The 26,078-nt window shown below is 38.6% G+C and overlaps 2 protein-coding genes across 2 annotated transcripts in view; one reads left to right on the plus strand and one right to left on the minus strand.

The window, feature by feature from the left end:
- The window catches only part of ALOX5 (arachidonate 5-lipoxygenase), a 46,523-nt gene extending 20,877 nt beyond the window's left edge, over positions 1 to 25,646 (plus strand). Inside the window, exons 3-14 of the mRNA XM_072998326.2 lie at positions 4,056 to 4,137; positions 5,416 to 5,538; positions 7,232 to 7,338; positions 10,048 to 10,220; positions 10,835 to 10,981; positions 11,061 to 11,264; positions 13,737 to 13,823; positions 16,974 to 17,152; positions 17,244 to 17,365; positions 20,226 to 20,326; positions 21,147 to 21,317; positions 22,994 to 25,646. Coding sequence (XP_072854427.2) covers positions 4,056 to 4,137; positions 5,416 to 5,538; positions 7,232 to 7,338; positions 10,048 to 10,220; positions 10,835 to 10,981; positions 11,061 to 11,264; positions 13,737 to 13,823; positions 16,974 to 17,152; positions 17,244 to 17,365; positions 20,226 to 20,326; positions 21,147 to 21,317; positions 22,994 to 23,173 — 1,676 coding nt within the window. The 3' untranslated portion in view covers positions 23,174 to 25,646. The remainder of the gene's footprint in view (positions 1 to 4,055; positions 4,138 to 5,415; positions 5,539 to 7,231; positions 7,339 to 10,047; positions 10,221 to 10,834; positions 10,982 to 11,060; positions 11,265 to 13,736; positions 13,824 to 16,973; positions 17,153 to 17,243; positions 17,366 to 20,225; positions 20,327 to 21,146; positions 21,318 to 22,993) is intronic.
- MARCHF8 (uncharacterized) overlaps positions 9,944 to 26,078 on the minus strand; it is a 54,565-nt gene continuing 38,430 nt past the window's right edge. The window contains exon 8 of the mRNA XM_072998324.2: positions 9,944 to 10,118. Within this exon, the coding sequence (XP_072854425.2) occupies positions 10,078 to 10,118 (41 nt within the window). The 3' untranslated portion in view covers positions 9,944 to 10,077. The remainder of the gene's footprint in view (positions 10,119 to 26,078) is intronic.

The raw sequence follows: 26,078 nt of genomic DNA on the forward strand, positions 1-26,078 counted from the left end.
CTTTGTAATGTGGTCTTGGTTTGTGGCTAAAGCCGGTGTGTGCGTGTGTGTGTGTGGTATTATTGTAGTCATGATATAAAGATTAATGCTGAAATTTTGAGAAAAAAAACACAATGTTAAGCAATTAGTTATAGCATTACTTATATTAATTGCTTTACATATTTTATATCCTCTTGTTTTTCATGTTCTTAACATACATTTTCCATGTGAAATGAACATATTAAAGACATTGGATTCCACATGTTCATTTTAAATTTTCAGTTACATACACCTTTATGTAACCTGTTGTGCAAGTTCACACTCTGTGCAGAGACACTGTGAAGGTATCCTGTGACACTTTGTCTTGAATTTTCCTGGACTTCATCTCACTTCAGCAGATGCAGAAATCCAAAAATGTTTACACCAAGTAAAACTGGTTGGTCTCTAAAGTGTCCCAAGAAACTTGTACTGTACATTTTCTTGCAAACTTCTTTAAAGTATCAAAATGGTGAAGAAATGGGACAGAGCAACTGAGGCCTTAAAAAACAACAACCATGAGAAACTGAATTCTATGTGTACCTCCTTCTCTGCTATTCTTTTGTCATATGTTTCTTCCTTTCAGAGATGCTATTACTATTTTGGACTATTGTACTGTCCATGTTGTTTTCCCTTGACTTTCAGCTGCTAAGTTCCATAAGCAGCCTTCCTTGTTACATGCAATTTGTTGATTCATAAGATGGAGGGGGAAAGGGTGCTTAAATTTTATGTAGCACAACTAACACTTTTCCAAACATGGCTGATGATATCTTTAGTGAATATGTCCTTTGAAGTTTATCTATGCCCTTAAAACATAGGGCATGATTCTTAAGCACACTTTCTGGGAAAAGATGGACCCGAGTGCTGTGCCATAAGCGTCTGTGAGCCCTGCCCACCCTCCTCCTGGGGTCCAGCAGTTGAGGCCTACCTCAGCACAAATTACATGGATTCCAGTCTGCTTTGGTCACTCACCGCAGCTTTTATTAAATGCACACAGTCAGCCCCAATTGTCTTTTCCTCCATGTTCTCAAGGGGGTTGAGTTAATTGTCACCAACACCCTGGGCACAGTCAGTCCAGCTGGGCCCCCCCAATGACTTCACTGGGGTCCCTGAAAGTCTGGGTCTGGAGAAGCAGGTGGGAAGTAAGAATCCTGATTAGGGGCGCATTCCTTTTAGGGAGGACTGGAAAAGGACTGCTCTTTTCAGAGCTCCCTTTTCCGTGGCTGTTTCTGCCGGTGTCTACAGTGCCGATGACACTGGGTTGGGGTAGCCTCTGTAGCTCCCATCAGGCAGCCAGGACACCCCTTCTCCTCTCTTCCTGTTTGCACCTCCTCCCACATCTCCCCTTCATCAGATCTGGTGGACAATGACCACCCTGAGCCCTGAAACCCCCACCCTTTTATCCCTCCTATTATGCCCTCCAGCTATCCTGCATCATGCAGCGACTCTTCCCCCAACTGGCCCAGGAGACTCAGTCTTTGATCAGTCTCAGAAAATATTCAGGTACATATCGCTAACTTCAGACTCTTGTGGCTCGCCACTTGTCAGTTTCCACCAGGAAAAATCTGAATGTCCTCTATATAAAGCTCCTCATCTACAGGCCCCTTATAAGAGACTTACTGATTTGTGTGCTTCATACATCTGACAAGGACATTATTTATGGTCTCAGAATATATTGTACCTTGTTATATTTAATTCAGTTCTTCATTTTGAGATAGCTTTCAGTATTTTTTCTTTAAAGTTCAAGAATCAATACTTTTCTTCTTTCAAAGGTTTGTTTAGCTAGCAGCAATTGAATAACTAAAAGCCAAAAATATAAAATATACTTGAAGTATATATAAAAATACATAAGTATATATTTCAAAAATCAAGCCTTCTATTGATTTCTCTAGCTCATATGCATGTAAATAACACTTTTTCTATATTAAAAAGAAACACTTGTTCTAATAAAATAAGAGCTTCTCTTTAAATATAATAGAAATGAAGCTCCTTAATCTAGAGATACAAAGAAAACAATTGCCCTATAGTGAAAGGCTTTTTTCTTTGATAAAAATCTCACTCAGTCACCTAAAAACAAAGTCTATTGCCATCCAAATTGTTATTAAAACAATTGTATCAAAGCATATGCACAGGCATAGTAAATAAGTCACATTGCATTAAATATTTCTCATCCAATATTTTCCCAGCAGAAATTTCTTCCGTTTGCAAAAAACAGGTGTCTTGGGAGATGTTCTCGTAAACATGATAGAAACCTCTGTTTTTACACACTTGATGTTTTGAATTAGTTTAAATATCCGGACAAAGAACTTTTGCTCTCTTGGGAACATGGATCTTCTAGGAGCCAAGCCTGCATAGTTATAAGATAGCTACCCACCCACCCCTACCCTGAGACAGCTAACACAGTAACTTCCTTAACACCATATTTGGGAAGTATAATACATTTTCAATGCCAATTTCTTGCTTTTTACATTTTCTATATTTTCCATTCAAACTCCATATATATATTTTTTCTGCCATATAATTTGTCCAAAACCTATAATTGGCACTCCATCTGTCCTGGACTCCCCTGGGCCTGTGGGGCAGGGCCGGACAGCCTGCTCAAGGCAACCCCCTCACACTGGTTGAAGAACAGGGTCCTTTCTTCCTGACTCCTCCCAGCTGGTTGAATTTTCTGCCATTTGCATGAAACCCAGACTTAATGGAAATTGGGCACAAAATGTTAATACATCCAGTTCTGTGAAGTTACAACAACTGTATTGAGATTTTCATGTAAATTAAAATTAAATGTTCCTGGAACTTCTTAGGCTGGACTGCTATGAACACTTTCCTGGGAATAAGCTCTAGTAAACCCAGTGGGCTTATTTCTGAATAAATATTAATTGGATCAGTCTGAGTTATGTAGTGATGGACAGGTTGTGAATAAAGGGAACACCAAGAGACCCTGAGGATTCAAAGGCATCTCTTGAATTCAGTTAGCTGTTAACGAATTGTACTGCAGTGCTTATTGTGCTATTTAGGGAGGAGGTTGAGGATAAAAGCAGAAGTACTTGGGTCTTGTTCTACCTACCATAGGCCCAGCCTGTCCTCTTTCTTTCTTTCTTTCTTTCTTTCTTTCTTTCTTTCTTTCTTTCTTTCTTTCTTTCTTTCTTTCTTTCTGTCTGTCTGTCTGTCTGTCTGTCTGTCTGTCTGTCTGTCTGTCTGTGGTCAGGACAGAGCTTAAAATGTGCACACTTAGTGCCTTTCTTTGTTGTATCATAACGTTATGTGAAATGTAATTATCCATAAAAACTGATGCCCATTTGAATTTTCTCTCAGGAGGTATATGTTTTGTAATGTCTTTTTAAAATATGCACTGGAATAAATTCTCCCATATTCATAATGCAGGGACATAAATTCATTCTGATCTGTTTTCCTCAATCACATACTCACAGTTGTACTTTTCGAAGTAGTAGTCATGTTAGTCTGTGTAAGTATATCAGACAAGAAACATAACAAAAGAAAACAAAAAATAAAGAAGACAAAAATAAAATTTAATGTGAAGTTTAATGAATCAAGGCCACTTCTTCATGCTTACTAACAGGGGAAATAGGAGGAGCCTCTCTGAAGAATAAGAAAGCATTGTAAATAAACCTGGGTGTCCCCTGGGCTTTGCCAACCACTTTTGTGCGTGGCTGGCAAATCCTTCATTTCCAAAAGTGTTGTACTGGAACAGCACCAAACCCACTAACTTCACATATGCTGACCTCTGGACAATGGCTGAAGTCAAGGAATAGTTTCTGCACAGATCTCAGGCTCTACCCCCTTCTGGTCAAAAATAGTCTGATTGTCTTGACATTATAATTGGTTTTTGATTTTGCCTACATTTCATGTGTGTCCATGATTTTGAATTGTGCAATGCTCCAATACGAATAAAGAAAGACTTATAGTTCTCTAGTTAAGGAGTACAGAAAGAAAACTCAACTACCCCTTAAAACCAAGGAATTATAGAATATGTTTAATATATTTATTTCAAGCTATATATTGTTTTCATCTTTTCATAGCTAAGCTTCCTGGAGATGATAAGACTCACATTCTTAAGAATCACAGACGTAAAGAACTAGAAGAACGCCAGAAACTCTATCGGTATGTTTCCTGGTTTGTGTTAATTTTTTTCAGTAATGCACTAAAGGTATTATTAGTACCATCATATATAATATCATTGAATAATTAAGTGCCTGTGTCTACAGAACTGTGATTTCTGGGGGTGGGGTTGTTTAATTCTATGACAATGCTGTATGGGAAAAAACAAATATAACATACTACCCTCACTTACAGGCGTTATTTCTTATTTCCAAATTCTTACTGAGGTGATATTTTCATAGACCAAACAAAATAGCACCAAAAAGTGTGCAAGCTTTTGAAAATACTGTCTAAAACCCAATTGTTAAAAGGTGAAAGATTTATATGATCTTTATAAAAATCCAGTTGTTTATCTTAACGAGCCACAACCAAAATAAACCTATTGAATCAATGGAACTTATGGAGGAGGTGACTCACCAAATCCCTGGAGATTCAATGGGCCTACTCTAGTTGCAACTTGCTACATGAAGGAATAGGATTTCAGCCACTGTGCCTTCATCTGCCATGATGTGAAAAGCTTTTCTTTATTTTATTATTTTAAAATTATGTCTATGTCTTTGTTCTTTTAACATACAGGACAAAAGCCCATTCTTATTGAAACATACTGCATTTATGTGACACTAGGCTTGGGAGGAAAGAATTGTTGAAGTCCCATCCCATCATGACTTCGCAACAATATTGTATATACAGTATTCACCCACACAGAGATTGTCTGGTGAAGCTCCATAGTTCAGGCTTTATCTAGTTTTGTTTTTGTTTTACTTTTAGCTGAAGATTAATTCACCTTTTGACACTTTTCTCATTTCAAATGTGTCAAGAACATTCTGTTTCCTCCTAAACAATAAATTGTATGAAACACCATAATATAATATAATATAATATAATATAATATAATATAATATAATATAATATAATATAATATAATATAATATTTATATCAGGATTTACTAGTGTTAAGTTGGTATTTGTGAAGTGTGATGGTGGAGGTCCTATGAAGGAAGAATAATGGCTTCAGAACAACTGAGTGAGAAGACCCAGCTGTTGGATTGGTGGAGGAATTATATGCTGTCACATCTTGCCAAGGGTATATCCTTATTACTCAGAAAAAGACATGCCTTGTGTCTTGGTGGCTGTGCCTAGGGAACAAGGAAGTAATTGTTCTCTGCTATTGGTTAATCTGGAAATGTCTTTTGTTTATTCAGTTACATGATTCTCAGGTTTTGAAATCATGGGAAGAGAAAGGCTTTGTCAGATTGTTCTGTACCATTTCTTTTTAATCAGTTGGAGAGAATGGCACCCAGGCTTTCCATTGAGCATAGATGCCAAATCGCACAAAGAGCTGCCTCGTAACATCCAGTTTGACAGCGAAAAGGGAGTTGACTTTGTTCTGAATTACACCAAGGCGTAAGTATTATGTTAATTCTGTATTATTTGCTGTTTGCCAGAATCCTGCTAGTTATTCACACCAGCATTAAGTGAAATGGCATAAACTGAAGTGGCTGTTTGTCTATTGTACTTTTTACCCTTGTTGTCTGGAACCGGAAGGCACTGTAGTCAGCGAATCCACTCTGCCTTGATCTCGCTTCATGGCAGAATATGATTTACTTAAGATAGAGGCTTGGGTAAACGTTTCTTGAAAGCCTCCAAGGAAAAATGCTCCATAATGCATCATTGTTGCACTCTTCTTATAGTTAAACTGCCTTTATGAGTATTTGATACCTTCAGTTTCAAGAGTCTATGGTAACGTGCTCTGAATGGAGGATTTGGAATAGCGTCTTGTGTGGCTGAGAAGGCCAATACGAGAGTAACGATCCCTTCCACACAATCTGTCCCTTGTACAGCTCCCTGATTTTGCTTGGTTCGGGACTGCCTCTTTGCCTTGGCCTGCTGAACAAATGTCTCTTCAAATTGGGAGAGGCCATGATGCACTGCCTGCCTCCAGGCTGAACACTCAGATGTCAAGGTTTCCCATCTGTTGAGGTCCATTCCTAAGGCCTTCAGATACTGCTTGCAGATGTCCTTGTATCGCAGCTGTGGTCTCCCTCTGGGGCTATTTCCCTGCACTAATTCTCCATACAGGAGATCTTTTTGGAATCTGACCATCAGACATTCTCATGATGAGTATGTAAAACAAAAGTTTTCCCATAATTTGCATCACATTATCTAGCATCAAAACAGGGCTTTCAACAAGATTAGCAGAAAAGCAATAGAAATATAATAAAACAGAGCATGAAAACATCCAGAATCAAAAAGTATTCAGAGATCACTGTATCCAAAACTGAACTACAGAGAAGTTCTCAATTTTTTCCAAAGGGTTGCTTAAAAACAAGTATACTGTAAATAAATTTTAAAAAATGATATTTACTTGCAAGCAGAAGAAATAGGGATATGATATGACTAAGTACACTGTCACTTGCCCCCCACCCTTATAAATTATTTCAGATGTGAGGGGGTATATACAATATTTATCTTTAGTTCTACTTCCTGAAAGGAGGAACCATGAACAACACTATCTGCATGATATTGCTGTCATGATAGTGACAGACAGAGCCTGAGGAAGGTGCATTCCTTCAGAGATCCTGAATAGAATGCCATTTAGGCAGAGCATCTTGGTGGATTTACTTTCGATGTACCAAGGTAACTGCTTTTCCTGTTTGCTGCAGCGTCCCAGTCTGATTAAAAAGAGCTATTGTTTTGTTCTAAAGGTCTTCCTTTCAGAAAGGCTTGGGAAAGGGTTCAAATCCTGATTTCTGTACTTTCCTTTCTAACATCAGTGTTGCATTATGTTCCCAGTTCATAAGTCTTTTCATATCAGGCTTCATGTGCGGGATTATGAAAGGGTTTCTGTATGTTTAGTTTATGTGAAATGGGTGTTTAGCATTGGTTGAAGGTGGCCCAGAGAATATAATAAATTTAGAAAACTGCTTAAACTAAAAATGTTTGAGATTTGCTCTAATTACCTTCCATTTATGCCACGTGGAAGACATTCAAATGGAACCAAAAAAAGGTGACTGAAATGGGGAAAGTATTGGAGAAAGGGCAGAAGAGGAACAGATTGCAACTACCAAGTATGAAACACTTCGTTTTTGTTCTTTAGAATGGAAAATCTCTGTGTTAACCGCTTCATGCACATGTTCCAGTCTTCCTGGAGTGACTTCGCAGATTTCGAAAAAATCTTTGTCAGAATAAGCAATACAATTTCTGGTGAGTTTCAGTGCAATCGTTAATACATGTATCAGTAAGTATTAGTTATATACAACCACATCAGCCTAAATCTCATGTATGCGTAGTCAATAAAATTAGAAGTGACAGTTATAACTGACGTACCTCCCTAGAAACCCTTGAGAAAAAGAGAAGTCAACTGGGATACACTTTTGTGATAATGTATGTTCAGATTTAGGGATGTGTTGGCGTTGCGGGCTAAACCGCAAAAGCCTGTGCTGCAGGGTCAGAAGACCAGCAGTTGTAAGATCGAATCCACACGATGGAGTGAGCTCTCGTCACTCTGTCCCAGCTCCTTGCCAACTTAGCAGTTCGAAAGCATGTAAATGCGAGTAGATAAATAGGTACCATCTCGGTGGGAAGGTAAAAACAGCTCTCCCTAGTCACGCTGGCCATGTGACAATGGAAACTGTCTTCGGACAAGTGCTGGCTCTACAGTTTGAAAAACAGGATGAGCACCGCCCCTTAGAGTTGGACACGACTGGACTAAAAATGTCAAGGGGAACCTTTACTTTACCTTACTATGTTCAGATTTGCAGGCTTTAAATCTGATGACACCTATCTACACCATGCTATTTTTAAATAAAATGCTTTAAGTAACTATATAATACTGGAAAAGATTCAATGGAAACAACTTTCTATAAAATACCATGTCAGAATTAATAATTATTATTATAATAATAAATTATAATCATGTACTATCAAGTCAATTTTGACTTATGGCAATTCTTTTCAGGGTTTTCTAAGTAGAGAATATTCAAAGTGGTTTACCATTCCCTTCTTTTGGGGTTGCCCTGGGACTGTGCAGCTTGCCCAAGGCCACACAGACTGGCTCTACTCATAGGAAGCACAGTGGGAAATTGAACTCCCAACTTCTGGCTCCACAGCTGGATACCTAATCCACTGAGCTATCCAGTCAAAATCAGAATCAAAACAGGCTAAATAATTATAGACTGGAAAACATAGGATAAGACATTATCATAGCAGATGTTGCTTTTAAAAATAATAGATAATAATTATTAACTTATTGGATCATAGAACCTACTGGTTCACTTGTTCCTACTGCAATAAGTTGTTTTTATTGATAAATCATATTTTTTCCTCATGTTTTCTTTGACAGTTCTGAGATGTGTAGTGCAGAAGATAGTTTTCAATTAGAGGCAATATGTTTATGTTTCTTCAGGCAATACATTTATTATTAGGTGGATATCCTCAATTTTAGTATCTATTTGGTATATTGTACTGTAAAATCAAATTCTTCCATCATGGCCTTTGAATCACATGTATGGGTTTGTGCTTGCACAACACTATGTTGAGAAGAATGCCAGAAGTGAATGATTTACTGGAAGCAGGAAACGAGACACGTCCCCATCCCCTATACGCATGCCCTATGTCATCTCCTTGCCTTCCCCACTCAGTTACTCCCAATTGGCACTCTGGTGATACTTTCAGAAACTTTCTCAATGTTTCTCCTCAATGAATATTATTATTATTATTAGTTTTATTTATATGCCGCATTTCTCCCAACAAGGGACCCAGAGCAGCTCACAACATTGAAATTCACACAATTAGAAACACAATAAGTTAAATATTAAAAGACAAATTAAACAATATATGACTTAAAATAAAATTAAAAGATTAAAACATGAAAAAGATTAACATTATCTGCTAAAATTATCATCATCAACAACAACAACTACCCCAAACACACATAGGGATGAGGGAAATCTCCAAAGAAATCAGATAATTATATAAAAAAAAGTCTCAAGGACACATGCTGGCACAGGTAGGCTGCCTGGCAGCACCATAAATGATCTAAGGAGATGGGAATGGGAAAAAAAATAGAAGAAAGTAAAATATTCAAAATGGAGGCAAGTATTCAAGCAAGCAGGCAGGCAGCAATCCAGGATGCAGGGCACTATGGACTTGGCACATAGTAATTTCACAAGGAAAGAATGAAGCAAACACACCTTACTGGGTCTCTGGCCCTTTTTACGGATCCCACTCATCTCACCTGACATTTTGAATAGCTGCTGACAACCCTCATGACTCTGTTGGATGAGAAATTTCTTAGGCAATTTGACAGACAAAACGGCACTAAAAGGTAACACACAAGAGAGAACATGAAACAGGAAATTCATGTCTACCCATTTTTTGTAAACATGAATTATTTGTGTATGACTGGTTCTCTTTTGGCATTCATTGATCACTGCTTAGCATGAAAGGGAGCATGGATAGTTTGTTTAAACCGAAAATGCCCATCTGGTCCATCACAATTTTTTGACACAAGAAATAAATATTTGTCCTTTATTATTATTTTTCCTTCCTACTGGCTTATGGCTATAAATCCATGGTTCTAAGCCTTGGATCCCCAGATGCTCTTAGGATAAAACTCCCAGAAGCCTTCAGCACTACCTCTGCTGGCCAGGATTTCTGGGAGTTGCAGCTCATGAACCTTTGGGAACCCAAGATTGGGAATCACTGCTGTAAATAATTTCCTTCCACTTTGGTCCATTATTTTCAATATGTTGTTGAGCTGTTCTCCCCTTCTTTCCTTTCCTTTCATCATTTTAGTTCTGTATTGTTCTTTTTGTGTGCATGGTGTTTTTATTTCATCGTCATGGGAAGCCTCTTTGCCTCAGGTTTTAGCTATTTTCATGTTCATTGCTTCATTTTCATATTCTCCTTTAGAGTATGTGATGCAGCATTGGCAAGAAGACTTCATGTTTGGATACCAGTTCTTGAACGGGTGCAATCCTGTACTGATTAAAAAATGCATAGAATTACCAAAGAAATTCCCAGTGACCACAGAAATGGTGGAATGTAGTCTGGAGAGGAATCTTACTCTGGAGGAGGAAATAAAGGTATCAAAATAAATCAGGCACACATTTCATTAATACTGCATTCTGCAAAAAGACTTTTAGCCTTTCATAGAACTTGTAGAAGGAGATTAAATTATTTGAAAGAGAATTGTTTTCTCCTCCAACTGGTGATCTTGTACTTTGAACTTAAAGTGGGCATTGAATCAACCCATTTCTGCTGTACAATTGCTAACATTTGGATAAAGATGGAGAAAGCTTAATTCTAAGTCGGCAACCTTATCTACATCCAGTCATAATCCCCACTGAGTAAAGGGGATTTACTTCTAAGTCCAGTGCAAGCCTACACATATTTAAAGATGCCACATAGTTTCTCGAAGGCATAATGAAATTTAAACTATCAGTCACTTTGAAGGCAAAGTATGTTAAGTCAGACTGTGATTATACTGCATTAAACCCTGTGATTTGCATTGACATAGTTAAATTCAATCCCCCCTGATCGGAGAATCTCATATATGAATCTTGAAGAAAATATGGGTCTTCGTGTAATACAAAACAATTCAGTTTGCATTCTAGCTGTCTTTATCATTTTGTTTGTCTCTCTGTGTGTGTTCATTTATATATTATAAAGCAAACTAAACTCATTTCCTTTCTTACAGCAAGGGAATATTTACATAGTGGATTATGAACTTCTGGATGGTATTGAAGGCAATAAGACAGACCCCTCCACAATACAGTATGTAGCTGCTCCTATCTGCTTATTGTACAAGAATTTAGAGAAGAAGATTGTCCCTATTGCAATCCAGGTAATCTGTGTTCTACCAGATAAAATAAAACTTCTCTTATTACTGAAAGAATAGTTAACAATTTTGTTACTTTTTTCAGATAGGCCAAGTTCCCAAGCCAGACAATCCTATTTTCCTCCCATCTGATGCTAAGTATGATTGGTTATTGGCCAAGATCTGGGTACGATCTTCTGATTTCCACATACACCAGACTGTTACTCATCTCCTTAGGACTCACTTGGTTTCAGAAGTGTTTGGAGTGGCCCTGTTCCGGCAGTTGCCTGCTGTCCACCCTCTCTTTAAGGTGGGTGATTTTGCTAGTAGGATGGTTTGACCATTAAAAGTGGTTGTATTGCTCTTGCCATATTTGTTTGTGTTCCATTAGAACTGTGCAAATATTATGATTTTCTGCTACATATTTTCCTAATAGAAATAATATGTGACATTGTAGAGGTGAGTGGCCATTTGCATTTTTAAGACCAATGAGTCAGACTGACTTCTACTGCTGTGAGACTTGGAAATTTCTATGTTCTTCACATAAAGCGAAATCAAAGCTTATGTTTTTTTCACATAAAGCAAGATACGGCAGGGAGAAACTGTAGTGAAGACTGTTGCAGTTTTAGAAAATTCTGAGAGAATGACTGAAATATAGTAAGTGAATCTCTTTATTAAAAACTTCAAAAAAATTTCCCTCATTTATATCGATCATTTAAATATGGTCAAGGTTACAGTATTGTCATGTGCCAATGAGAGTCTCTTCCTAAAACAAAGATGACCACCAAAGGTCTAATAGAGCTTGCAGGTTGAGGAAAGGACAAGGAAGCTACATCTGTGCACCCAGAGAGGAGTCCAGGTGAGCTGGATAATACAGACAGAGGGATTCTTGTACTGTATCTATAAAGAGGATTCCTTTCTCCAAGCACAGGGGAGAAATGCATCTAAAAGGAAGAGGATGTCTGTGTGAGAGAGATGTTTACTTATTCATCCCCTAATGCGATTTATACCGTTTTCTGCCATCAGTGTCCCTTTGCTTTCTATAAACAGGACAATCTCTTTACTCAAACTGGACAACAGGAATGGCAATATAGAACGTCAACTTCTTGAGACACTCTGTTATGGATCTCAGTGTGGCTATTGGAAAAAAATGATTACAAAGGGAGGCTATAATGAGAAACAGCAGAAATTGGCTACCTAAATAAATTCTAGTGCATCTCTAAGGACCTAAATAGAGATTAAGGCTTCTTCGCGTACTACATATATTAATAACTCAGCTTTCTGTAATATATGAAGTTGTTGTCTCACTTGGAAGACTCTGATGCATATCTCATAAACAACTCTTAGCATTCCTGTGACAACCAAGTCACTCTGGCTAGGGCCTATTAGTTAAAAGCATGATAGTCCCATTCCTCTGCTGCCAAATGATTGTCACTTTTATGTATCCTCACCCGGACGTAACTTCCACCACTATGCAGATAAATATACGAGACATGTATTTGCATTCCTTATTCCTGAAGAAGTGGATTTTGATTCATGAAAACTTGCACTGAAATGTATAATTTTTCTTCCTCTCACTTTTATTTTTAAATTCCCCTTTATTTTTGCTGACATACTAAAAATTGCATGGGGTGAACAATCGGGGGTGTGGGGACAAGTGATTCGGGGGTGAAGGAAAAGTTATTAGGCAGGCACCAGCTTTTTCGGCAAGCACGGTGCTGTTATTTTTTAAAATTCCTGCTATCTGGTATAGCATGGTATCAGATAGCAGAAATTTTTTAAGAAGTGGATGGGGTGTTCGATGTGGAATCGATTCCACATCCACTGCAAAATAAATTAATCTCTTGCAGGGGAGCAGAAAAACTTGCACAGTACTCCACACATGCAAAACCCCATTAAACATGTCTGGCATCATGTTGGAAGGTATTCCCTGTAAGTGGCAAAGGAAGAGGATGGACTTGTACAGTCCATTTGAGAAGAGGAGAAGGAGAAAGAAAGAAAATAAATTTAGCACAGTAACTAAAAGAAATATACTGCTTTTCTGGCACATTTGAATTGTTTTTGAGCAGTTTTAATTAGGAATTTGTTATTTATTTATTTCACTTAATTTTTATCCTGCCTCTCTTAAGGGAACCCAAGGCAACTAAAATGCATGAGATAAGAGTACATGAACAAACAAATATATATGGTGGACTTGTAACCGATGCCCTGCAGATATCATGGTTCTACTGTACTTGGCATGAATTTGGGAGATATTGTGCAGGATGGCGATTAATCAATCACAAGTGACATCCTTGTAACTATGACAATAAGTTTATGGAGTGAACTCTGTGCATTCTTCAGCCTTTGTTTATTTATTTATTTATTTATTCATTCATTCATTCATTCATTCATTCATTCATTCATTTATTTTATTTATTTATTTATTTTTCTACCCCGCCCATCTAGTCAACTGACTGCTGAAATTGGCAGTGATATCCCTCTAATGTCAATGTGGTCCAACACATAAAAATATTGGCTGTGTGCTGACATTTAAGTAAAACAAGCACTATGCTTTTTAGGTTGCAGTTCTGAGATCTGGCAATGTATGTCAAACTGACTTGTAAAGAAATATGCTTCAAAGTTGTCTTTCCTATCCATGCAAGGATTTTATTTAAAGGCATAGACCCACTTAAGGTTATGTAATTCATCATTTGGAAATTTTGCTTAGGAACTAGTTGTATTAGACTGGAAACATTGGAAGGAGTATTTCTTCTGAGCTGCTTTCTCTTTTGATTTACAGCTCCTGGTACCCCATGTACGGTTTACAATAGCCATCAACACCAAAGCCCGGGAAGAACTTATTTGTGAATATGGACTGTTTGATAAGGTGTGAGAATTTTCCTGTCATAATTTTGGAAGGGAACACAAAATCCAAGCCCCAGCTAGAAGGAAGAAAAAGCAACAACACATCTAAAAAGAAAAAAATAGAGAAGGGTCAAATACTAGTGTGATTAGGTTCATTAGTTGCCAGGTGCGACCCCTGTTTTGGCACAGGAACGAGAGGCAGAGGCTGTTCCTTATTTTTAACACAACTAGATTTATTGCTAAACAAACGTAACTCCATTGGCTCAAATGGATCCATTAAACTAAGTTCAGGCAAAGGATGATACTGCCGCACCTTAACCTCAGGTGTTTGGATGTCTCTTCTTATTGAGGCTTCCGACCAAAATCGTTCCTTGCCGGTCATGGGCCTCAGGGGGGTGCTCCTCACCACACATGCTGTCCCACAACAGGGGTGTCTCGCCCAGTCTCCCTCTCGCTGAGGCTGGAGTAAAGAGGGACTGGGACGGATCAGCCTCCTCCCCCCATGCTGGTTGTGTGGATATACTACTACCGTCCATTCCAACGGCTCTAAATCTGCTCCCCTCCCACATATGTCCCGAGGGTCAGGCAGTAGTCCGCCTCCAGCTTGAAGGTTTGGGAATTCCTTTAGTAGTGTGGCGAAGCCCTCTCGTCCGGCACTCCACTCAGTCTGCACTGCCCGGTCTTTCTTGTCTGGGTGCACGCCCATTAAAATATGGAAACTTCGTGCGCCTTCTGTCTCTTTTATATCTCCCTCCTATACAATTACTTCCAGATTCTCTCTCTCCTCTACTTTCTCCTGCTCTATTTCCACTAGTATGCTCTCCACACATCCTGGTCCTTCCTCTGCACTCTGCTTCACGGAGGACGGCACACTGGCTCTCTCTCCTTCACAACTTCTTAATTCCCAAAATCCCAATGAATGGAAAGCTTTTCACCTTTCAGCAGGTTCTTACTTTGAGAGTTTCATAAGAATACAGCACTGCAACAATAAAGTTGTGCTGGAGGCTAATTCAACCTCTCAGCAAGATGGAATTCAGAGCATATGTTTGTCCAAAGCTCTTAAAGCCTCGGAGTTGGATAAGATAGGGGGCCTTATGGCAGGAAAGTCACCTGACATAATTAGGACCCAACTCATTCTTCAAAGTATAGGTAACAACCTGTGCTTTGAATAAAGCCTGAAAATAGCACAGATGCTTCGAAATAAAATTGAGAGTGTCAACTCCCATCTGTCATCAAGTAAGCTGCCTTTGTAGCATTCGCCCTGCTCATTAATATTTATGTTGTGATTTGCATGCACCAATAGGAGTTGGTAAGGTGCGGAGTTAAGGAGGGGTGAAGAGAAGGAGGGAGAGAGAGAGTTAGAGTAGGCGATTGAGAGTGAAGAGAGAAAGTGGCTTAGCTGAGAGTCAATGACATTGAATAAACAGTTTCTGCTTGGTTCTTAAAGGATAGGTTGCTTGGTCCTCTATCGTTAATAGTGAATAGCATTGATGTAATGAACTGGTGGCAGCTGAATGACACGTGGCTTGTGCTTTTGTTTGGTGAAACAACCAAGGGACAAATGGGAATGTGACAGCCGTACTCTGAAGTTGCTGAAGTTTTCCAAAATGTCTTCAAAACACTTTGAAGACTGGACTAAAAGCAATCAGAGCTCTGTCTGAGGATGTGTAGGTGATATATCAGCTCAAATTGGGGGTGTGGGGGAGGGAGAGACCCATTCTAGGTCATATTTGCTAGCTAGAAATTTGGGAACCATGCTGGGTATAGCAGTAGTATCCCATTACATAAATTATTAATCTAGTTCTTACAGAGGAATGTGACTTTCTCCAGAACAAACATATTCTCAGCCAGCTGATCCACTGAATCCTCAGTGTCCTTTCTCATTTGTGCTAGAATTTATTCACTTCATCTAGTTCACCTCTGATTGCAGGCAAGCATGCAGGGTTTGCTCTGTCTCCCTTGAGTCTGATGAGAAGTAGAAATGGAGCTAAGTTTCCTCAGCATATGCATGTAATTGAATTTCTGTTGAAATAGCATGAGGGACAGTACTGAACCTATAGGATGATTCACATGAAAATGATCACTAAAATATTTCAAACCCTGTGCTGAAACTACATTGAAATTGATTTAGAAAATACACTGAGACTATGATGAAATTGGGGGTGGGGTGGGTTACCACACACTGGGGCCTGAGAGAAGGGCCTCCTGGGAGATCTTTGAAAGCAGATGGACTTGGGTATCATCAGCGCACTGGTGGTACCAGACCACAAAATTCTGGGCAACTTCTTTCAGGTTTTTCATGCATATGTGACATAGTATGGGGAATCATGGAACCCTGTGTTGCTCCATGGGCTAACGGTCAGGGTGTTGAACAGGGGTCCAGGAACCCCCAGCACCGTTCACATTCATAAAGTGAGGCAAGGGAAAATCCCAGAAGCAGACTCCTTTTTTTTTGTCCGTTAACCACTTTTCACCCAAAGGCAAAGCAATTCTCAGGGCTGTTTTTCAACAAGTGTGAATGGCAGTGAGGAGAAGAGGGTATCCTGTAGACCAGCTTGACTGCTGCCACTGGTGTTCTCAACATTCAGGCTGCCCTTTGCTATGTACAGCTTTGGCATCCTTTTTCCTGCTGGCAATGTGGACATGGCCTTTGGCAGCAATATTGGGCCATTTCCTGGCTTTTTGAATTGTGGGTACAGAAGCACAATATCCCATATTCATAAACCAGAGGTGTTTTTTTTTGAAGAATTTAAAAAAGACAGTTCAATAACATTTAGCTTGCCTGACTTCAGGTCCTCTAAATAGCATATTGTACTGTTTTTCATATTGTGCTCATTTACTTCATACTTTCCAGGTCTCTTACTACTTACAAAGAAGAAGAAAAATTGTTTTATATATTCTGTATAAAAGAAAGTACAGATCCTCATTTGTCACTTTGTGAGATATGATTGTCTTCACCCTTTGGAAGGTTTGGAAATAGTCTGTGGCCAAGTTGAATACAGAGGAGAACCATCAGCCATACTAGAGGTTTACGGTGTTACTGACCCTATTCCACTGAGCAGTACTCTCAAAGAGGCCACATATAATAACTCTGAGACATAGTTGTCAAAAAGCCAGTCTTTCGAAATCGCCTCCATTGAATGCTTTGAATTGCTTGTTTTTGATACCAAAGGCAAATGCCACTGGAGGAGGTGGGCATGTGCAGATGGTCCAGCGAGCTATGAACTACCTCACCTATAGCTCCCTCTGCTTCCCTGAAGAAATCAAGGCAAGACATATGGAAAGCAGTGAAGATATTCCATACTACTACTATCGAGATGATGGCCTCAAAGTATGGGAAGCAATAAATAGGTATCTGTCTATCTGAATTGAATTCAATGATGTTATATGGAAAAACCTGGAGAATGTATACATGTTTACAAACTTCCCTTGTTTTCTGCAGCTTTGTGACAGATATTGTTGAAATTTATTATGATAGCGATGAGGTAGTATGTGAAGATGTGGAACTCCAGGCCTTTGTGAAAGACATATACATCTATGGGATGAAAGGCAACAAGGCTTCAGGTGAGACTTATGGGTCCTGTGGAGACAGATTCTCTGTTCTGTATAGTGCACAGAAATAACATGCAATTAGACATTCTCCTTGTTCATTTAAATTCTGTTAAATGCCGACTAGAATAAAACACTTTTTTCCTGAAAGGAATGGAAATTCTGGAGGAAAAATAACATATGTGCAATGGGGTTCTTATTTCAAATGAAAACTTTTGCAGTTCTTGCAATATTGTAAAAAGAACAATCATTTACTTTGTCGTAACTAAAATTGTAATAGTGTGCCTTTTTTTACATATAAGTGAAGGCCTCTATATTTATAATCCAATTGTTCTCATCATGTTTTACCTTCAAATTTTATGTCTATAATGTGTTGATACTGAAGGTTCTGCCTAAGCTATCATTTTTACATTTACTAAGCAGAATGAGATTATTCCTAAAACCCTATACAGCTGACATGTTTTATGACCTTCCTCCCTAATGAATTCTGATTAATATTGGAAACTCAGATATACATAATGTTTACATTTTTCTGTGAACTTCACTGCAGATCATTTTTCTCACAATTTCTCTGGGAATCTTGTAGGATGAATTCCACTAATTCAGTCTATAAAGGGGCTGACACCTGTCACGCTATTCAATGCTGTGGAAACAAAATAATCAACATTGAGACCTAATAACTTGTTTTATGGTCACATTTCCAGAATCCTTCAGAAAATGCAATCATTTGGAAAATTATTCAAATAAACCCAGTCAGCATCTCACTATTTTTACTGGAAAATATTAATGTGTTTTAGAGAGAGGCAATGTTCCATTCTTTGTCTGTTGTTCTGAGGCATCAGGTTGGAACTGATATACAGTGGTGCCTCGCATAACGAGTGCACCGTTTAACGACGAATTCGCACAGCAATCCGTTTTTTTGGATCACTAATGTGATCGCATACCAATGCCTAGATAGGAAAAACTTGCTTTGTGACTATCGGTAAGCGTTTCGCTTACCGATCTTCACATAGCATTTTTTTAAAACCAGCTGTTCGGCGGTTCCAAAATAGCCGCCAGAACACCCAAAATGGCCGTGCGCAGCGTTTTCGCGCCCTGCCCTCGCTTACCGAGGGTGCGAAAATGCCTGCGCTATGGAGGAACATCGCATAACGGTGAGTTTTGGGCCCATTTGGAACGCATTAAACGAATGGGCTTTTTGTCCCGTATAGCGATGTTTCCCCATAGCGATGGTTAATCTGGAACGGATTAACGTCGTTATGCAGGGCACCACTGTATAGTATTCCTAATAGGGCTTTCAAGGTAAGTGAGACATTTAAGGAATGGTTTTACCACTTCAACTTCCCCCACCTTCCCATGAGTTTCCAGGCCAAGTGGGGAATTTGAAGCCAGGTCTCTGAGTCATCTGTCTATCCATTACACCACACTGGATAAAGTCACTAATTATAGATATAACCATTTGATTTTGGATATAAGGGATTTGTCATAGCTCCCGTTACACTATATTATTATATCATAAAGCAACACTACAAAAGTTTTTCTCTCATACTGAAAAAAGAAATGTTTCCATTATCTGGAAGTTGAGTCATGGCAATTGGACCTCTTTCTTTTTAGGTTGAAACGTTTTGCTACTTATCCAAGTAGCTTCTTCAGTCTGAGGAGAGTTGGTAGGAGATCCCTGATACAGTATATCCTCCAGGTTGGTTTCAGTTCCCCCTGGTCTGAATAGGCTCCTTAGATGGACAAAGGACTAGGGGAGAGTGAAAATCCCACTTCTGCAGTCCTTCTCCACCCATTGTCATGTGTTGTTAACAGTCCTTAACAGTGGTCTTTCTGGTGTGTGTTTCTAGGGACGGATGAAAGGGCAGCATGATAGATACATGTATCTAAGGCTTCCACCCCTGTTGAGTGAGGGATTTTCTATATGCACATATATGGCCTCCCTGATCTCTCTCTCAAATCACCTATCTTCTCGGATCAAAATGAGTACATCTTGGTCATCAAATAAGTTTCCCTTGTCCTTCAAGTGAAGGAACACTGCTGATTGTGGTCCATTGCCTCTCCTGTGCTGGCCCTTTCTCTTGTTTTGTAGCTGTTTGATTTCTCCAGTGTAGAGCTCCAAATACTTCTCTTTGAATTGGACCGCATATACTATATTGTTCCTGTTGTGTTTTGTTGTCCGGTCTTTTGGGTGGATGAGTCTCTGCCTTAGTATGTTTGTGGGTTTGAAGTGCACGGGTATGTGGTGTTTACCAAAAATCTTTATGAGCTTTTCAGACACACCTGCCATGCAAGGAATGACCAGTTTCTTCTGCTGGCTCTGGGTCTCAAGACTGTTATATATCGGGGGTCTCCTACCAATTCTCCTCAGACTGAAGAAGCTACTTGAATGAGTAGTGAAACATTTTAACCTAATAAGAAAGAAGTCCGGTTGCCATGATTCAACTTCCAGTAGCCTCACCTGGATGACTGAGAATCTTCACAGATAATTTTTTCATATGTTTTACTCACTCCACAGAATTCTTCATAGTTGAGGGAAGAGGTTTTATCTTCTACTCTTGTAACTGGGTGGCAGTGCAGTTTATGGCAATGTTGTGTGAGTCAGTTCACTGTTCCAATATACTTTTCAGCATACAAAAAAATTATGTGATGCTCTTACTGGCTTCTCTGCATCTTCCTGAACTTTTAAATTATTTACTCCACATTTGTATATTTCTTAATTGCCTTGAGACAAAGTGAAAGAACTAGTGTAGATTTTGTGGTTGTTGCTGTTTATCATACAATCATGAAAAATAAAGAGCTATCCCTTTCTAAAAGCTCACAAAATTTTCAAAGTCTTATTTAGTTTTATTTTATGTCTGTCTTTCTCTTTCAGGATTTCCCAAGACAATCAAAACACGGGCGAAGCTTTCAGAATACCTTACTGTAGTGATATTCACAACATCAGCACAACATGCAGCTGTAAACTTTGGCCAGGTAGGGTTTACTTTAAAGTAATACTATAGTAGATTTATGAACATACAAAGTAGTTCCACAGAACAGATATTATAGGGTTTGACAAATAAAAATTAAAATACAGGGCTCTCCGCTAGGAGGCAGCTCAGAGAACGTGGGCCTGGGAAGGGATCTGTGGAAGAAAATAAAATTAGGACAGTGAGTTGGCATACATTAAAAAGGCATAAAGTCACAAATGGAACAAAAGAAAGAAAATAGCCAATACAAAATTACCTTCAGGAGGTCAGGCAAGATGAGGAAATAAAATTAAAGAGATGTAGCTCACAGGGAGACTTGTAAGTCCCACCCCCTTCTCCCTCTCCTGGGATATTCATCAGTCCTTTTCATGCTGAGCATGTTTACAGTGCTCTTGTGATTGGAAACCTTGATAAAGTGAGGCTTTTAGACACTGTTTTGCACATTTAGCCAATCATGTTTACAGGTTTTGCTACAGATCTTCGCACTGAACACATTTCTAGTTCTTTTTCCCTTCTGAAAAAGTTATTTTGCAGTGTTACAATTTTGTTGCTTTGTTCAGTTTCATGGCCCCTAATGACTTCAAATCTTATTAGTTAGCTATGTGCTGTCACGTCAGAACTGACTTATAATGACCCTAATAGAGCTTTCAAGGTAGGTGAGATATTTAAGGAGTGATTTTACCAGTTCCACTCCCAAAGAGGATTTCCATGGCCGAGTGGGGATTTGTACCATGGTCTCCACAGTCCTAATCTGTCACTCTGTCCACTACACCACACTGAGAACCTCCTAATCTTATTAGCCTTTGCTTTTTTATATATTTCAGTATGACTGGTGTTCCTGGATTCCCAATGCTCCGCCAACAATGCGCTGCCCACCACCTACAGAAAAGGGGGGTGTCACTGTTGAGCATATTATTGAAAGTCTACCAGACAGGGGACGTTCCTGTTGGCATCTTGGTGCTGTTTGGGCCTTGAGTCAGTTTCAAGAAAATGAAGTGAGTTAGACTTTTCTTAATGTATTTGTATATGGACATGTTGCACATTGCCTATGAGTAGGACCAGCTGCACTAGCACTTTGCCTAGAAATCCATTTCATGTTCCACTAGTGCTTTCAAATCATTTTGATCAGTTGCCTATTCAGGACCTGTTAACTTTCCCAGTAATTGTACTTCTAAACAGCTTGAACTGCAGGTACTGAAAAAAGATGTAATGGCACTCCGACACCAGATTGTTGTATCTACTCTATTTCCAAGGTGGAAATAGAGTTTTATGGAAACTGAACCAGTTTCCATAAAACTGGTTCAGATTGCCTTGTCTACATGTGGAATTAGATGTTTGCCTCCCCTAGGTTGCTTTTTGTGCTCACAATGTCATACTCCACCCAAAAAGGAGCATAGCATGCTGCTATGTACAGCACTTAAAAAAATGCTGCCCAGATGGATTGCAAAGTAAAAATGGTGGACATGAAGGCTGACTTTCCATAATCAGTATCCCCTTGAGGTAAAATGTTAATTACACTCCTTGCACAGGTATTGCTCTTGTAAAAGGGGTTATATCCATTTAAATCTGCCCTCCACATTCACAAAAGCAGTACTTGTAAAATCTGATCCTGCGTTATGGTGCTAGTGGGACATGGAAGTGCAAGGAAAACTGACCCATGATGGAAAATAGTTCTACAGTTTCTTATACATTGTTTCACTCCTGCAAGATTGTTCCTGGTCATCCTTTGACTACAATATACATCAAAGAATTATGACACAGTCTGTAATCTTTGTTCTCTCCCTTCTGTTGGAAGAGCTGTCTCATTCTATCATAGAATGGTGATAATAATTTACAATCAGTGCTCCTTTGTTCTGCCTTATGATTCTACTTTAGGAAGGCATACTGGCTATAAATTATTTTATAGTCTTTATAATTTGATATATTTAGAGTACTTATATACCACCATTCCACAATAAAATAAGTTCTCAAAACAATTTAGAAAATAAAATTGCAAAACAATACAAACACATTGAATCATCTTCTAGTGTTTTTCAAATTTCATATGCAGAAGGGACTTTTTTGGGAAATGAGCCAAACTAAGCACCATGTGATTTGACCGTGTGTGGCTGATGGTTTCATCAAATAGTGAGTGCACCCATTGGGCTAGATCAGGAACCATTTAAGCCCCCATTTCCATTTGTCCATTTGCAAGTCTGCCTGCAGAACAGAAGTGACTTCAATCTCAGCAGCAAATTTCCACTGATCAAATACTTCCTTTTTCAATTTCAGGGTGAGTGCAGCTCACATGCAATGAGATGAAGTCATGTGTCCCTCAAAACTGAAAACAGAAGGCTTTAATCAGGAATAATCTGCTGATGACTATAATACCCATTTCCATTGCACAAATTGAACCTAAGTTACAGGGTTTGGGCCATCATATAAAGCGAAACCATAGGTCAAATGTCATACCTAGATGGGCCCAAAAACTAAAGGGTGTCAAATACACCCTATGCAGCCTCTTCCTGATCACATGGTGTGCTGTCAGTCTTCATGGAGGAGCTTCAGTTGGCACGCTCCCTTCCTCCTCTGTTGATTTTAACTCTCTTTGTGAATCCCTGAATAAGGCAATGGTTACCTATACAATTTCTCATCGACCACCTCAACAAACATGTGTCTTCTCTCCCCCTAGCTGTTTCTGGGCATGTATCCTGATGAACACTTCATAGAGAAACCAGTGAAAGAGGCCATGAGCAAGTTCCGGAAGAATCTTGATGAAATTACCAGTTTCATTGCTGAGCGGAACAGGAATAAAAAACTTCCCTACTACTATCTTTCCCCAGATCAAGTACCTAATAGTGTGGCTGTTTAAGTTCAAGTTTGCAAAGACAGAAAAAGGCAGCAAGCTGGTATAGTATAATGGCCTATATAAGACAAAGTATGAACAGACAAATCAGCTGGCTTCAAGTTTAAATTCCACCTCATGCATATAGCAGTACTATATAATGATCTACAGTTGCAAAAGATACTTCACTGTTTGTATATTTAGTTGCTACTGTGCTATTATTCCATAAGAATTGTGTGAGAACATAACATTTTCCTTAAGGTGACAGTGGCCGCGAATCTGGTCTTCGTAAATCAAAAGTAACCTGATGTCATATAGCAACAGCTGTGGCTCCTCATATATTGTTGGACTTCATTTTCCATAACTCCTTACCATTACCTAAGGCTGATGGGATTTGGAGTCCAGAAATTTCCAGAGGGCTATAATTGCCCACCAGTATCTGAATTTTTCTTGTCTTAAAACTACATGTTTTATTAATGAGAAAAGTCTTTCTGTGCATTTCTGGGGTGTAGTCATGTTATTCTGTTGCAGCACTTTGGTTCCCCGTTTGTTGTCAGTTGTTTGCATTGCGCCTTCTTGCAAATTTCTGTTGGGAGGTTGTCGTCTTTCCACAACACTCAGATAGGAAGAACTTTTCTATCCCAAGTCATTCAGGTAATTTCTCAGATCTTCTTCAGTTATGATTACTCTATGGAATGCTGGTGTACATCTGTCAAAACATCTTTCCAAAATCCATTGGAGGCCCTGAAATGGCCATTCAGCCACTTTTTTTGTTTGAAAGGTTGGGTTGGATATCCACTTCTTATAAACACTTCCTCCCCAGTGCCAGGTGTTAAAAATGGATTATCAGGATCTGGGGCACAAACTGTGCAGAAAGGCTCCCACACAGCTACCATTCTTTTTCCATTAGATACTTCTAAAAGTACTTCCTCTATGATAGGCAGTGTGAAGTAGCTTCATTACCAGGAATTTGAAAATCGCTAAGCTAATGCAGTTTGGAATATTAAGGAAAGCAGTTTAAAGACCACTATCTATAAGAGAAAGTTCTGATTTGGAGTGGGGGATAGAGATGCATGTCCGATAGAGATAGCTAAGAACTGAGAGCAGCCCGGGGGGGAGGGAAGGCCCCAAAGGAAGTGTTACAAAACTTCACTACTGCACCCCAAGACCCTTTTGGAGAGATTCCAAATCATGCCACAGAAATTGCCAAACACTGGGAGAAATGCTTATTTTAAAGGGTTTTTTTTTTTTTTTTTTGCTGCCAAATGTCTTACCTTTTTAAGTTTTCCAGTTTGTAGTGGCTGAGCTTGCAGCCCATAATAAATTCTGGGGGTGGGGAATTGAATTCATACTTGCCAGAATTGCTCACCAAAGGAAGGATGTGTGGTGACCAAGGCTTTAAGAAAATGGAAAAGAGGACTTGTAGCACAAATTCCCTAGAAAAATAAATCTGCAGAACCTTCATTATCTCAACTGAGGTGGGGTGCAAGGCAGCAAAAAAACAGAATGCCTAAAGGAAACACACTGGTCTGAAATAGAATCTTGGGAAATAATGGTAATAGTGGTAATAGAGGTATAAAGCTAGGCACAGATATATTTATTTATTTTTTTTTAAAAAAGGCTCATTCACTCACATTGTCCAAATGCTCCTTTTCATCTTTAAAAAGTCCAGCTTTTTAAAGAAGGATAGAAAAACAACATATTCACCATCCTTTCTCCTTAATGCTACTTTACTAAATATTTCAAAAAAGAGGTCGCATTTCAATGTGGGCAGTAATCTATTGGGCATAAAAAATTTCAGCACATATTCAGTGGAAGCCACTTTTAACAGCCTTTTGTATCAGTCTTTTTTAAAAGCACTTTTTATTTTAATATGAGCTAGTCTAGATTTTTTAAGATGGTAGAAAATATACTACCTATATTCCACATTAAATGTGTATACTTTTTGTTCATATAATTTCGATTTCTACTATTCTAGATTGTTATCAATCAATATTAAATGCATTAAATTTCAAGTTGTACTTAAATTTTATATTCAGAATCCAACTTTCATTAAAAATGACTTTATTGTTTTCTCTGTCTGCTGTTTTGATACAGTTAATTACTTTCAGCAAGTACATAATCTAATGTTTGCTGTCCATGTTTCAAACAAGGACATTTCTGTATTTTTTTGTTTAGTAATGATAAGTATTTGTATGACAATCAGGAAATCCTACCTGATTTCCTGTTGACTTTGGTATCCAAACTTTTTGACATAAACTAATAGCATCACTAAAGCATTTACAGTACGTAGTGGGATTATACGCGTTCATATTACAGTATACCAATTTCATTGTATATCCCTCCCACCTTTCTTTCTTTTGGCATATTACCACCAAATGCTGGAAATCTGGCTATCAGTCTATGTAGAGTCTGCTATGAATGCTTTAATACAGTAGTTTATAACTCCCTGTAATATTGGCCCGCCTGTGAAAATAAATTGCCAAGTTTGTTGAAGAAACATCTGCCTAATTATTCTGTGATATACAAATATGATACCAATGCTGGCAAATATCTATGGAAAGAGAATTTGCATGCTCCATAAGAGCATTCCCTTTGCTGAACTTCTTTCTGGTTAAGAAAAGTGCCCTACTGTTAAACCAAATATTTTCCTTCTTGCTTAATATATAACATGCATAATTTTTTAACTTACTTCCTTTTTTTACATTATATTAAATACTTCAACATTGATATATCATTACTATTTGGCATTTTATAGCTTTGTAACAGCATGTTATAGCTTTGTATTTTTAATTTTCATAGTTAACAAAGAGCATGTAAAGAACAAAAAGTGCATTTTGTGATTGGGTTCGGTGATAGATAGAGACAGCTCCTTTCCTTGAGTGGGAAATAACCAGGAAGAATCTCTTTTAACATTAACAGATTTATTAAC

Source organism: Pogona vitticeps, chromosome 4 (genome assembly GCF_051106095.1).
Source record: "Pogona vitticeps strain Pit_001003342236 chromosome 4, PviZW2.1, whole genome shotgun sequence".
NCBI classification, from domain to species: domain Eukaryota; kingdom Metazoa; phylum Chordata; class Lepidosauria; order Squamata; family Agamidae; genus Pogona; species Pogona vitticeps.